Source organism: Mus musculus, chromosome X (genome assembly GCF_000001635.26).
Source record: "Mus musculus strain C57BL/6J chromosome X, GRCm38.p6 C57BL/6J".
In the NCBI taxonomy this organism is placed as follows: domain Eukaryota; kingdom Metazoa; phylum Chordata; class Mammalia; order Rodentia; family Muridae; genus Mus; species Mus musculus.
Window position 1 is genome coordinate 160,518,934 of NC_000086.7, and position 15,272 is coordinate 160,534,205.

General features: G+C 40.2%; 1 protein-coding gene across 12 annotated transcripts in view; it reads left to right on the plus strand.

Annotated features, from left to right (window-relative positions):
• The window catches only part of Phka2 (phosphorylase kinase alpha 2), a 96,976-nt gene that overhangs the window by 17,030 nt on the left and 64,674 nt on the right, over positions 1–15,272 (plus strand). For 10 of the 12 annotated variants that reach the window (XR_001782730.2, XR_387078.4, XR_001782731.2 and 7 more), the window contains 6 exons: positions 4,339–4,497; positions 8,797–8,844; positions 9,914–10,082; positions 10,982–11,064; positions 12,175–12,255; positions 14,046–14,144. Coding sequence is in view for 9 of the 12 variants with exons in the window: in XM_006528679.4 (XP_006528742.1) it covers positions 4,339–4,497; positions 8,797–8,844; positions 9,914–10,082; positions 10,982–11,064; positions 12,175–12,255; positions 14,046–14,144 (639 nt within the window). In the remaining 3 variants the exon portion in view is untranslated. Of the gene's footprint in view, positions 1–4,338; positions 4,498–8,796; positions 8,845–9,913; positions 10,870–10,981; positions 11,065–12,174; positions 12,256–14,045; positions 14,145–15,272 lie in introns of all 12 variants that reach the window. The other 2 variants (XM_030251194.1, XM_030251193.1) reach the window with 2 other exon arrangements.

The following is a 15,272-nucleotide window of genomic DNA, read 5'->3' on the forward strand; positions in this document are numbered from 1 at the left end:
TGTCACTCTCTAAATGTTAAATGAAGGCATAACCCCAAAGTATCTGTGTATGCATCAGTATGTAGAGTCTTTAAGAAGGTGATTCTGATTCAAGGTAAATTATGCCACAACGGTGGATCCTAATTATAGATTTGATCTGCAAAGTATCCTGCGCAGTCATGCATGAAATCTTTAAGAAGCACTGTTTTGTGGCTATCTTTTTAGCTTATTGAGGGATTTTTCCTTCAAGTCCCTTCACTTTTATTGTTGTTTTTCTCTGGCTACGAAGTGATATGTATATGCTTAAACCATTATCCTCATTGTAAGGGTCCTGGGGTGGAGACCTCTGGGATGTCATCAAATTGTGATGATGAAGCCTGTTTGAGAAAAATTTGTCACTGTGTAAAAGACAAAAACCCCCTGTTGAAAACAGCATTTGCTATAGGGACTTTACTGCTGTACTTTTGCAGTGGTAATAAAAGCTCTGAACTGTAAATGGGTATCATAAGGGTAGATCCCTGGATGCATGAAATAGTTCGCAGCTCCAAGGCTTTAAGTTTGCGTTATTTCGGATGATTGATTACAGGGGAATCTCATCAGGTTCTGTTGAATATGAAATGCCGGGGAGCAGTGTTCCTGTGTGAGCGACAATTTATACCAAAGCATATGTGTACGTATCACTTTATTATAATATTTAATATAGGATAACCAGTTTAACAGCACAAAGGAAAAAGGAAAAATATATACAGGGTTGTTACATGGACTGGGTTTATCCAATTGATAACATGAGCAGTAAGCAGCACACCAAGAAGAGATCATTTTAACTATATGCTATTTTCCAGTTAAATTTGAGTGTGTGGGTACTAAACCCTCATATAACAACATAGAAATATGTAGCTATAGTCATATAAAATTTTTTGACATTAGTTTTTATTGACATTAGATTTTCATACAATATATTCTGATTATTCTTCCCTCTCACTCAACTCATCCCAGGTCCTCCCCACACACTCAAATGTAACTGGAAAGCAGCATATAGTTACAATGATCATATCATAAATGTAAGCCTGACCTAGACAAATCTGTCCCTCTCCTCCTTGTAATGTGCCTTTGTCTTGGGCAGATTGATGTCAAACACCCCCATATTTTCATACCAGTGTCATACAGAGAGCCCGGACCTCTAAAGAAATGGACCCATTTTGGGTTGCTCACAGAACTCAGTGGGTGGAAATGCAGGTGATATGAGACAGACCATCCCCAAGTAGGGCAAGAATGTAAAGACAAAACTTCTAGGACATCTTTATTAGAAACTACAGCAGAACCTGGTACAACAGGATATCTACAAGTCTATGGACATCTCACTTTTTATAAGTCAAACTGAATGGAAATTCCCAAGTGTTGTTACATAATGCATCATGTTTTATAGATTTAAAGCGGTGAGCATATCAGAAAGTATTTTTTGTTGTTGTTGAGTGCAGTAACACCCCAATTTTCCATGGATTCTGTGTCTAGTTTTGACTGTGAAGATCCCCTAAAACATCCAGCCTATTTCTCTGTAGTTGAATGAGTGGCACCGATAATCTAACCTTAGATGAAGTAAGGTGGGGATTAACGAAGCAGAATAAAAGACATGATAGTTAACAGGACAGTGATGTTTTATAACCTAAACCACCCTTGACACTGTGTAAGCTGTCACTCGTTAGACTCAAGGTTAGTGGGCATGCCAGGAAGAGGTTGATTTCTTACTTAGGATCTCCTGATGCCTTCCTATCACAAGCTTATCCAACAGGCCTCAGAAAAATAAAACTGCATATGCTCTGCATATAATGTTGGTGATTCTTTTAGATATAGTAATTCACTATTGGAGTAATCATTGTACTTTCAGCCCTTCAAGGCTATTGCTATCATTGACTTTAAAGTCATTAGAATTGTCACCTGGAGTACTATTTTAATGCATTGAATGTTGTTGCTCCTGCAGGTAGTATCTGTCAAGTTTTCTAGATATTTTCATACAAGGAATAAATTGATTAAAAGGAAAAGCCAAATATTTAGTTTCTTGGGTGGGACCATGTGACGCACTGCATATATGTGTGTGTGTGTGTATGTATGTATATGTGTGTGTACATACATATATATACATATATATACATATATATGTATGTGTATATATATATATATATATATATATATATATAAACCTAATACGTAGGCAGTATTCTTTCAGAATTACCCAGTAGAATTTTTTCATGAACCGTCCTACTAATGATGTAGTATCCTCTGAATAATGGATGTTGTTTTGTTTTATGCTTCAGTTGAACCCCAGGCCTCGTGTGCATGCTAGGCAATATACTTCTGAGCTTTGTTTAACTTGCCCCTCTACTTTCATACTGTACTGGCTGGTTTTGTGTGTCAACTTGACACAAGCTACAATCATGAGAGAAAGGAGCCTCAGCTGAGGAAATGCCTTCAAGCTGTAAGGCATCTTCTCAACTAGTGACCAGTGGTGGATGGCTGAGCCTATTGTGGGTGGTGCTTGGATTCTATAAGAAAGCACGCTGAACAAGCCATATAGAGCAAGGCAGTAAGTAACATCCCTCCGTGAGCACTGCATCAGCTCCTGTGTCCAGGTTTCAATCCTGCTTGAGTTCTTGCCCTAACTTCCTTCATTGATGGACTATGATCTGAATATGTAACTTGAATAAACCTTCCCTTCCCAGCTTTTTTTTGGTCATAGTGTTTTTGTCAAAGCAATAGAAACTCTAAAACACATACCAGTGTCAAGCAAAGAACCCAGACCTCTAAAAACATATATCTATGTGGGTGGCTCACAAAAACTAGTGGGTAGGAATACAGGTAATATATTAAGCTGACAAGTAAGACATTTTTTTAAGATGGCAAGGTTCTAATTGTAAAAGTATATTTTATTACATACATATTTCTTTGTATATTTTCAGAAGTCGGCTGCCTTCATATGACTCATTTCTTAACCATTTTATTTGTGGGCTCAGAGTTTTTTTTATTATTATTATTAGGGTTGGCTTTAAAAATATTGGACTGGGAGGACTGCCTGTTCTGGCCTCAGTGAGAGAAGAAGGGCTTAACTCTCGAAAGACTTGAGGCCCCAGGGAGCAGGGAGATCTGGTGGGGAGTGTGGGTGGGGACATCCTCTTGGAGATGGGGAGGAGGTATGGGATGAGGAACTGTCAGAGGGTAGATCAGGAGGGGGATAACAACTGGACTGTATAAAAAGATTAAAGAATAATAAAAAATTGGACTAGGCATATAGCTCAGTGATAGAATGTTTGCCTAGCATGTCTAATGCTCCAGGGTCAATCCCTAGTACCCCAAATATAAATAGCTTCATTAACATATTATTTAGTTACTGTACAGTTTGTTTATTTAAAGTACACAACTGGTTTTTAGTATGATCATGGGTTTGTAATCTTTTGCCACAATTAACTTTAATCTCCTTTATAAAGAAAAGAGAAAACCAGGCTGGAGAGAAGTAGTGGTTAAGAGCACTTATTCTTGTAGGGGGGCCCAGGTTCTGTTCTTAGCACACATGATTTAAAACCATTTATAACTCTAGTTCTAGGGAATTAGCACTTTCTTTTGACTTCTGTGGGTACTAGGCATACACATACACAGGTGTATATGCATATATGCAGGCAAGATATTCATATACATAAAAATTTTTTAAAAAGAAAGGGAAATGTTTTATTCATTAGTTGATAGATACTTGTTTCTACTTTTTATCATTTATGAATCAAGGCTACTACAAACATTTGTGTATACCTTTGCATGGGAAGGTCCAAGCATTTTGTTGATTCTTCTGCTTTTGTAGAACACATCAGTAATATCACAGCTAATGAAGGTTCCCATATACCCTTCTGCATAGCCTCTTCTGTTCAGATGTGTGACGTATCTGGATTGCAGACATGGTAGCTGAAGTCCAGACAGGCTTGGTAGCTTTTCTGCACATGTAGAGTTAGGAGGTGGATCAGGGCCCTGAATACAGTGATCTTACTCCCAGGTTCGGTGCTTTACAAACATGAAGGCCAGACAGACCTGAAGCTTGTAATGCACAGATTGGTAAAGCCTATTAGACCTTTTCTTTTTGGTGCTGTTCTCTTTTATCCACTATGACAGTGTGCTCTGGTCGGAAGGTTTAAGAGCGTAAGAATTAGAAAGTTCCTTATTATATGAGTGAGGCATCTCTCTGAGGTACAGAGAAGAGAAACTGAGGCCTCTCTGTGCTCTTTGCTCTTGAGTTCTCATCTACCTCCATAGGCAAACACTGATTGTATGAGAGCTTTATGAAGGATGATGCTAAGCATTTTTTGTGTCTCTTCTCAATAGAACCCAGTCACTGGGCTGTTATCAGCCAGCCATGACCAGAAGGATGCCTGGGTACGGGACAATATCTATAGCATATTGGCTGTTTGGGGCCTGGGCATGGCCTACCGCAAGAATGCTGACCGTGATGAGGATAAAGCCAAGGCCTATGAGTTGGAACAGGTAATAGTGACTGACATCAGTTTCTTGTCTGCACAGTACCTTTTCTTGAACTAGAGAACACATGAGAAAATCATTTATGTGCAGGCCCATCCTTCATTTCTGCTACAGAATGCTCTGTGAAGGCTTTGGATGGTATAAACCACACATTTATCTTTGTGTTTGAGATAATGATAAAATCACCAATCACATTAAATGGGAAACATCCAAATTTCTACCCCCAACCTGTTAATATGCCGAAGTAGTCACATTTTTCTTATGTATGTATAAACTATTGTAAATTAATGTGATTGTTTATGAAAAGTTAATGTATGGCCATCTCCCACATGTACCAACTCCTCCCATTGGGTACCAAAAGGAAAAAAAGACAAACAGCTGATGTATCAGAGCTGGATATCCCAAAGCATGTGCTTTCCAGAGTGGGAACAGGCCAAAGAATACTTATCCAAGTGGTGTTGCCACTGCTTAAAGCAATTTTGAAATTTCCTTTAAAAATGCCTTTCTGTTATGAAATATAATGGGGCAAGAGGGTATCTGGTAGGCCCATGGCAAGGTGTTCCCCTGAGAAATGACTCCATGCAGCAGATCTGGTATAAGGGAAGTTATTTAGAGAAAGGGAGGGCATGAGGATCTAGAGAAAGGGGCGGAGGCAGACAACCAGACAGGAGCAGAGCCATAGGGGCAGAAGAGAGGATGGGCACAGAGAAAGGCAGAAACGGGGAAGACACTTGGGAACAGAGATAGAGAGCTGGGGTGGCAAGTAGAGCAGACCCTTGATATGCCACCTGCATCCGGTAGTGGCAGGTAATAGTGGCAGGTGATGACATAAGCCATTGCTAGGTCCCTGGGAGGAGCCTAGTAATCATCCATAAGCTAACACTTTCTAGTTTGCATCATTCTATGAGATCAGTTTTATTAATTCATATTCATCCTTTAGATTTGAGCCAAATTGTTATTATTAAATTTTTGTGCCTGTGTTATTTTCCATATAGCTCAATGGAGGTATATTATTAAGGTTTCAGAGGATGGATGTAACTCAGTGGTAAAATGTTTGCATGGAATGCTAGAGCCTCTGGGTTCAATCCCCAGTACAGGAAAAAAAAATAATTTCCAAAATCATAAATCATGATACCTAATAAGACAATTACTATAGTAAATATAATACCCTGAGCATAGGAGATATTTTCAAATGTTTTGAGTAATAGTGTTGAGGTAAGTGATAGGTTATTTCTTCGCATCTGGTAAAGTGAACCTGTTCTGGCCAGATTAGATATTAAGGGCCTGTTTATTGGGAAGCTGTTCTTGGGTGAGTTCACTGACCCCAAAGGTTCAGGCCAGAGAAGTCACCATAGGGAGAAGGGGCAGAGAAGGGGGGAGGGAGGGAAAGAGGGAGGGAGGGAGACAGACAGACAGAGACAGAGAGGAAGAAGGAGGAGGAGGAAGAGGAGGAGGAGGAGGAAGAAGAGGAGGAGGAGAAGGGAGGGAGGGAAGAAGGGGAGGGGAGAGGAAAGGAGAGGAGAGGAGAGGAGAAGGAGGAGAAGAAGTGGTAGAAAGACCACAATGTATGCATTATATAGGGAGGGAGGAGCCCTCTTGGGGAAGGGCAGCATAGCCCCTGGGTTGGAAAGTTGAAGGGTCAGGGCTAGGGGATGCTAGTAGGCACTGAGGGATGCTGAGAGAACCTAGAGGGCAGGTCTGCTTTTGTATGTAAAATATGCACCTCAGTTGCTTGTCCCCAGGTCTGAAACCTGTTTGTAAGGAGCACTGAAATATAAAAGTATAATGACCTTGGCATGAGAGTATTTGAGATTTATCTTTGTAAAGATGGAATATAGGGGATCGTAATTGAACTCATAGCCTCACACAGGATAAGCACACAGTGAACCAACTGAGCACCTTAATCCTGGGATTTATCTTTAATCCATATATTCCTGGATAGTGTTGTTAGCTACTGGATGATTGGGCCAGGAAAAGTGCTTACAACCCAGTATTGCTTGGTCACCAGAATGGGCATGAGTGGTACGCAGCATGCAGGACATTTGACAGCTGTGGGAAAGCTTATCTGCAGGAACAAAGTTTAGATTTGACCAAGGTTTGCTAACTGAGGTGACAAAATCACTTAGTTTTTGAAGAATACAAAGTTTTTTAAAATTGCAAATAAAAATCTCTGAATGTTCATCCAGAAAGACGGCTGGATGGCTGAGTGAATTGGTTATTTGCTGGTGTAATAATTTGATGTCAAGTGTCTTACAGATCCCACCCCCTTGTTGGGATGACTCACAAATATTATATTTTCTGGGCATGAAAAACTGTGTCCTTGTCAATTGCCTGTGTCAATTGTTATTTGCAACCCGGAGAGCCAGGCTAGCAGGATCTGTTGATGTCACTTTAAAAGAAAGGCAAACTGCCATGGGGAAGGTGACCTTCCCCAAGTAGACCCCAAAGCCAACTGGTTGAGAAAGGAATGTGGCTTTTGCATAAGAGCAGCAGCTGCAGGACCTGGGCAGGCAGTGAGAAGCACTTGGAGAGCTGGAATGGGGGACAAGTCAGGTTAAGTTAGAGGCTAGCTGAGGGACTGCCTCAGCAAAAGGCCAACAGCCTTAGGCTTAAACTATACAGATGGTTCCATGTCTTAGTTGTTAAACCTGAAGCAGGACCGTGAAGACCCCACAGTTCTCCCTCCCTCCACCCTCTCCCTGCCTCCCTCCATCCCTGCCCCCCACCACACACAAAAGTTGATTAAATTTTCTGTTCCTGAACTGAAACCCAAACAGACCACGGTGTTTCCTATTTAATGTCTTTTCCTATTTGATATGTAGTTAATAAACTAAAAGATTGGACCAGGCGTAGTGGAATACACCTTTATCAGAAATCAGAAACAGATATATCTCTTTGAGTTCAAAGCCAGCCTGGTCTGCATAATGAGTTCTTGAACATGGAGGGCTGTATAGTAATACTCTGTCACAATAAATAACAAATATTAGTGGAAACATCACCCTTTATTATAGAAAATAATAATCACTGGGCATCTTCAAGTAATATTCAGTTAGGGGCACTTGGGGCTTGGTGAACATAGTCTTTCATTTGTATGATATTAGCTTATGCATTTGGGAACATTTAGGGAATATGGTCCAGATCCTTAAGTTCCAATATTCTTCACCTCTGTCATTGTTAGGATTAGAATACCCCTACTCCCACATTTCCAGATGTTTCCCCACTACAGGGGATTGGCAATATCAGTCCAAGTTGGAAAGCATTGCATTTCTTCTAATGGGAAATAGGGTTTTTTTGTTTGTTTGAGGAAAAGTCAGTTGACAATTATGTACATTGTCTATGCTGTAAGAATTATAACTGCTAAGTTTATCTTTTCTGTCTCAACATAATTTATAACAAAAATTGGAATTATATCCAAGAATCCTAGTACTTTAGAGGAGGAAGGGTCTAACTTGTAGACTTTTCACTGACTACAAACTTTTAGGCCCTTTTACTCTGCTGTCCCCTAGAAGGCATGGTATGTGCCCTGATACGCCCATGCTTGTAAGTAGAAACTTTCAGTCCATGATGTCTGATTATCTAGGCTGTGTTTTTCTCTGCCCCTTGTCATCACGGAGAGTTGAGAAATGTTACTTCATCTCCCTCAGGCTCAGGTTCCTCATCTAGAGACTAGGGTAAAAATACTACCCATCTCATAATGCTGGGGCTGGAATTCAAAATAATAAACATTAAGTGTTTTTCACAGTATCTGGATGTGATAGCTAATTAGTGTAGTATTATTATGATTAATAATGATGATGGTGGTGATAGTAATCAGTTGCCATATTATTAATAACAACATCATTAAAAAACCTTGGATACCACTTGTATTTTGTAAGAACTTTGCTTGATGGTCCAATAATGGTGTCACAAATGGCCCTTTTGGCAAAATAGCATTACTTTTGGACAGACGTAGTAGGCTTAATTGGTCCTTAGTATAACAAAAATAAATTATTAAGAAATGTAATATAGAGTTCCAGAATATTAGGTTTATAAGAATGTCATTTGGGAGTCACTGAATTCCAGAATCCAAAGATGCATCTGATCCAACCCTTTTATTTGAGATAAATCATTTTGTTAAAATACTTATTTTGTGATGGGGTAGAAAAGTCTCAATAATGTGAACAATCAGAATATTTATGTAGAGTTGGGATCTGTCTTTTGTGGAACATTGCCAGACAACACTGGCTTATTGGCCATGTAGGAATAATTGGTTTTGTTGAAGCAAGAAACCTACGCCTTGTTACTGATGCTATCTTATTTCTACAGAACGTAGTGAAGCTGATGCGAGGTCTTCTCCAGTGTATGATGAGGCAGGTAGGTGAAATGTGACAAACTTGGACCTACAGAAAATTAAAGTGACATTTGTGTCATTTTAATTGGGATAGCATGCATGTTACATTCTGAACTTTCTCAAGAAGAAAACCACAATATTTTGCTTAATTTCTCTTTTTAAAATTATCCTCAATAATTTTTATGCTATATAACCATAGTCTCAAAGGACAATTTCTTTCAAAGACCCTCTTTCAGAGATCTATGTGTATAAAAGAGGACATGTCTTTTTTTTTAATTAAGAAAAGCAATATTAAAACCACTCAGAAAGCCGTGCGCTACTTCTTACTTCTTCTGTGTGTTTTTCCTTCAGATTGAGCTCTTGAGCTTTTACAGAATGTCATTATTGGGAATGAGTTAGTGGGTAATGGCACCCATTACCAAGCCTGAAGGCCAGAGTTCAGCACCAAGACCCACAAGCTCAACAGAGAGAAACAGTTTCCATAAGTTGTTCTCTAGCTTCACATGTGTCCCCCCCCCACACACACATGTAGACACAAAAAGATAAATACATGTAAATCATTTTTTAAAATTGACATTTTCATTTGCCGATATCATCAGTGTAGGGTAAATGAAACAGTTCATTGCAGTACTATAAGTAGAACCTTATACTAGACTGTGCACTGGTTCAGAGATGCGTGTGACACCATCCCATCCTTAGTTGGAGTATCCAAATCCAAAGACATTGTGCTTTTTCTCTAGCATGTTAAGAAAAGAGAAGTTGGAATTTAAACAGGTTCTTTTGCTCCCCTCCCTATGTCCTTGACAACCTACCATGTACCCCTGCTGGGAGTCTGTAGACCAGGATCCCTTTTGACCTCATCTGTGTAGAGCTTTCTAAAAACTCTGTGCACTGAGATATTTCCATTAAATAAGTAGGAGGAATCTCCATCATGGCCCCTGTGTGTAGTGGTCAGTAGCAGCTACTTCCCATCCTCCTGGCTCCCAGAAATCACAGGTAAGAGGTCTAGTAGCTCCAGTGATTATCCCTAGAGATGACTTCTGCCAGCTGTGAACAATATACCGTGTGGAACAAGGTTTCCTTCTTCCTCAGGTGGACAAAGTGGAGAAGTTCAAGCACACTCAGAGTACCAAGGACAGTCTACATGCCAAGTACAACACTGCCACATGTAGCACTGTGGTGGGTGATGACCAGTGGGGCCACCTCCAGGTGGATGCCACCTCTCTCTTCCTCCTGTTCCTGGCCCAGATGACAGCCTCAGGTGAGCCAGGGCCATTTGAGTAACAAATGAGAAAGTGAAGGGGGAAATGTGCATTGTAATATGATAACAGAATACCAAGACTGGGAAATTTAAGCAGTATGGAAGTTTCTTTTTTCATAACTCTAGAGGCTGAAAAGTCCAAGATCCCAAGTTCAACTGTCTGGTAAGAGCTGCCTCCTCTGAAGAAGTAGAAAGCCATGCCTTTGCATGACAGATGAATTGAGAACTGAATGCCCCGTGAAGCCTCTTTCATAAGGGTTTTAAGACATCCACGAGGGAGGACCATCAGGGCCTAAACTCATATAGGCCCCCACACCTTTCTCATTAGCAACACTGAACTTCAGAGAGACACATTCAGAGCACACCAAGTAGTATTAGGTTACTACAAATATAGACTTAGTTTTAGTAGTAGGTTATGCAGAGGAAAAGCATGCTTCCCTATGTGCATCTGTGTTTGTGATACAGCAGGAAATGCAGGGGACCAGTCCAAGACCTGCAGGTAGAAACTGGCCTCTACCTGGGCATATGTACAGTTTCTGCTTGGCTCGCCCAAGGCTGGTGACAATGCCACTGATACTTGTGAGCTAAAAATGTTTGCTTTGTTCGTTTCTTCTCTGCATAAACATAACATCTTACAGAGGTACATGGTTTATCTCTGACTCTTTCTTCCCTTAGGCACATCTGCAGTAGTGGAGCTACCCCTACCCCAACGTGCTGTCTTCCCCTGACGTTACACATCAACCATAGGACTTACTTCAGAGTTAACTGTTGATACCCAATAAGAAAAGTAAACATGCGATTTAAAAAAAAAAAGACTTATTTATTAGCAAGCTAATTGTATGTAACTGACAACTCTCTTTACAGTATTCCTTCATAACCTCATTGCTTTTCTTTATTAGGTTTGCGTATTATTTTTACCCTTGACGAAGTGGCCTTCATACAGAATCTTGTCTTCTACATAGAAGCTGCATATAAAGTTGCTGTAAGTTTACATGCTGAAGTATGGTAATTTTAGCATCAACTCTGTTCTTTTTTTTTTAAAGATTTTTTTTGAGATTATACTGTAAGTACATCATTTCCTCCATACCTATTCTCCCTTCAAATCTTCCCATATACTACCTTTTTTTCCATAAAATTCATGGCCTTTTTTCTTTAATTGTTCATACATACATCCACCCACCCACACACTCACACACACAGACACACACACACACACACACACACACACTTAATATATAAATATAACCTGCCCAGTCTGTATAATGTTATTTATATGTATATTTTCAGGACTGACCATTTCGTATTGGATAACCAATTGGTGTGCTCTTCGCTGGGGAAGACTATTTCTTCCACTGTCAGTATTCCTTAGTTGTCCGTAGTTCTTTGTGGCTGAGGCTTCGTGAGCCTTCCCCTTCTATGTTAGCATGTCTATTGGTGCTTTATTTCCTCAGGTCATGCTTAGGTAGCCATATTGGTTCTTGTTGCATTTTGCTCTTTCAGTTGTGTATGTAGCATTTTTGAAACAATACGTGACACTTGGGGTTTTTAATAAAAAGATGAATAGCCAAAATTTAGGTATATATGTATTGGTTTTCTGTGTGACAGTATTCTGAATTAATTCATATGAATGGATCTTTAATTCTATGTGTGTCACTTTTGACCTTGGCCTCAGATACTTGCTAAACATTTTTTTTACATAAGAGATAATGCTAAAATAGTTTTTGAAATTATTTTAAATAAGTCCAAAGGCATTGGTCAACTAGAGGGGTAGCCCTTGTGATTTTAAGGTAAGTAAAATATTTTGTTCACTGAAAACTGAGTTTGTTACAAATTAGTGCCATTTATAAATAAGCCTTCAGAGTGTTTTGTGTGTTTTATTCCACTTTAATATTCTAAAGTTCTGTACAGAGACTACCTAAGCTGAAATTGAGCAAGAACAGAATGTGAGTATATAAAGCTACAAAGTTGAGAGCCTTTCAGAAGCCACATTCATGTTTCATTGTATATGTGCTAACATAAAGAAACTGTCTTCCCATAGTAGTTCTCAAATCCTCCCCCACGTCTCATAGCTGCCCTTTTCTCTCTCTCCCAGGATTATGGGATGTGGGAGCGTGGAGATAAAACCAATCAGGGCATTCCGGAACTGAATGCAAGCTCGGTGGGAGTGGCCAAGGTGACGGCCCTGTTTGCTCTCCTTCTCTGCGGGTTATTGCTTTGCTGTTTCTCTTCTTTAGGAATGTGGATTTAATAGGATTGGTACTTCTTTTTTTGTTTTCAAAAGTCAGCAGCAAGTATATGAAATCGAAGTGGCGCCTGTATCCCAGCCAAGTGAAATTACAGGTCAAGAAAATAGGTTTCCAAATCTGCATGTGACAGAAAAATCAGTGTGTTCTGCCCTTACTATTTGATGTGTCACCCATGAGTCCAAGCTCTTGCTGCTAAGCTGTGCTAGTGATGGACAGTCTCCTTTCTGGGTCATACTCGAATGTTAAAGAATATGAGCATTTTGTAGGCGAGATGCATATCTTGGAGTCTACAGTAGTCAGTGAAGCTAGCCAGATAGAAAGCTAGCAGGGCAAAAGGGAGATACTGAGAACCCTGGGAACTTTCCCTCAGAGTATTTCAACTCAAAATCATTTAGGCAGTGATCTTCTGGCCAGCGTTGTAATATGTGACTCTAACCACAGCTTCCAGAGCACTGAGGCAGGATGGTGACTTTAACTCAGGAATCTGGGCCAACCTGAACAGTACGATAAATCCCTGTTCCAAAAAGGAAAAAGAGAAGGCAAAAGATGAGACAAGGCAGGACAGTGCTGGAGACAAGAATGGAAACAGAAGTTAAAAGGAAGGAGAGGGACAGGAAAAGGTTCTTAAAGCCAAACACTGTGTACCCATGGGCACATGGAGCCTGGAAGCCACTGGTGCAAGCCTCTTGCTGTAGACATTTAGTGTACTTCCCCAACTTCCTTCTCAATACAGGCGTGAACTGCTCAGACAGCATGTAAGCTCCATAGCCAAACTTTTTTTTTTTCCATTTTTTATTAGGTATTTAACTCATTTACATTTCCAATGCTATACCAAAAGTCCCCCATATCCACCCACCCCCACTCCCCTGCCCACCCACTCCCCCTTTTTGGCCCTGGTATTCCCCTGTACTGGGGCATATAAAGTTTGCAAGTCCAATGGGCCTCTCTTTCCAGTGATGGCCGACTAGGCCATCTTTTGATATATATGCAGCTAGAGTCAAGAGCTCCGGGGTACTGGTTAGCTCATAATGTTGTTCCACCTATAGGGTTGCAGATCCCTTTAGCTCCTTGGCTACTTTCTCTAGCTCCTCCATTGGGAGCCCTATGATCCATCCATTAGCTGACTGTGAGCATCCACTTCTGTGTTTGCTGGGCCCCGGCATAGTCTCACAAGAGACAGCTACATCTGCGTCCTTTCAATAAAATCTTGCTAGTGTATGCAATGGTGTCAGCGTTTGGATGCTGATTATGGGGTGGATCCCTCATAGCCAAACTTTTTAAAGGAACAATGAATATGTTCTGTCATAGCAAACTGACAGAAAATCACTTTTTACAAAAACCAAACTAACGTTCTCAATTAACCATGCAGTAAGTTAGCTGCTAAAATAGGTGAAACAAAAGCCAATTCTGGATTAATTTTAGTACCCTACACATATTGTTATAGACTTGTTAATATTTCTTCTGTTGGTAGAATATTAATTTCATATGAGGAAATATCTTCCTTCTTATTAATAGATTGAGTAGTGTCATACTGGAAAGATCTGAGCTACTGAAAATGAAGAGAGGCCATGACAATAGGACTCTAGCTAGATTTTAAAGACATTCTTCATTGCCATTAGGAGAAACATGTATGTTAGATTGCTTAATGAAAAAGAGTGTCACGTTGGTATGCATGTGTGTTTATTAAAAAGAAAATAATCCTTACCTATTTTTGTAGGCAGCACTTGAGGCCATTGATGAACTAGATCTTTTTGGAGCCCATGGAGGACGCAAATCGGTGATCCACGTCCTACCTGATGAAGTTGAGCACTGCCAGGTAACCAGTCAGAGCTTCAGAAAGTAAGGAAAAAGAATCCTGCCAGGAAGGGGTTGGGCTCCACTTCCGGTTACTGGTTTGACTTCTTAGTGATTCAGCTTCCTCATTCATAAAGCAGACAATTACATAGGCACCTTCTCTCCTGCCTTACATAGTAACGATAAGGATCAGAGTAAATGAACCTGGGCAACTCGTCCAACTACTTTGTAGCCAGAAAGTACTATGCAGACATAAGCCATAAGGATTCTCTGTGTGTGGAGCTAACAGCCAAAGCATCTTGGTTTTGCTAGTAGCAAAATCTGTCTGTTGTTGTTGTTGTTGTTGTTGTTGTTGTTGTTGTTTTTAGTACATAAGTGGCTTTCTCACAGATTCATTTCCTGGGGGCTCTCTCATTCACTGGGGGCACTGCTCCAAATGGAGTGGCTCACTAGTGCTATTTCACTTGAGGTGCGATGGCATGGTGTGCAGAGTGAGTAGGAGGAGAGATGACATGAGAATGAGAGAGATGGCAAATTCATAGAGATTCTTTGAGATGCAGATCACAGAGACGAATAATTGGGACAGTGTAGGGGATGCCATTAAGCAGAGTCCTTAACTGGTAGCATATGTTCAAACTTAGTGTGGACATCCTACACACTGAGAGGAAAGTGAGTCAGATACATAGCTTATAAAGAACAAACCATGTGTGATGGTGTATGCCTATAGTCTTAGGAGGGAGAGGCAGGAGGACCGGAAGTTCAAGCTGATCTTCAGCTACATAGAGAATTACTAAATTCAAGGCTAGCTTAAGCTACATGAGACCCTGTCTCCAAAATAAACCCAAAACACTTGTAAATAGCTTCAAGTAGGAATTTGTGTTCTAGGCTGAGAAACCCTGAAAAGGAGTGATTATAGCCATGTACTTTATAGTTGCATTTGGTTCAATGAGGAATGGTATATACTATGGTATCAGAGTGTATGTTGTCTCTCATTAACCAAAATGTACCATACAGCCTATGTGTGTAGTAGGCTATAAGTGTTTATAAGTATATTCTATATTTATACAACAATGAAGTCACCTCATACTTTATTTCTCAGGCTGTACCACTCATTAAGTGATTCATGACTATCGTTAAAGAACTGAGGCAA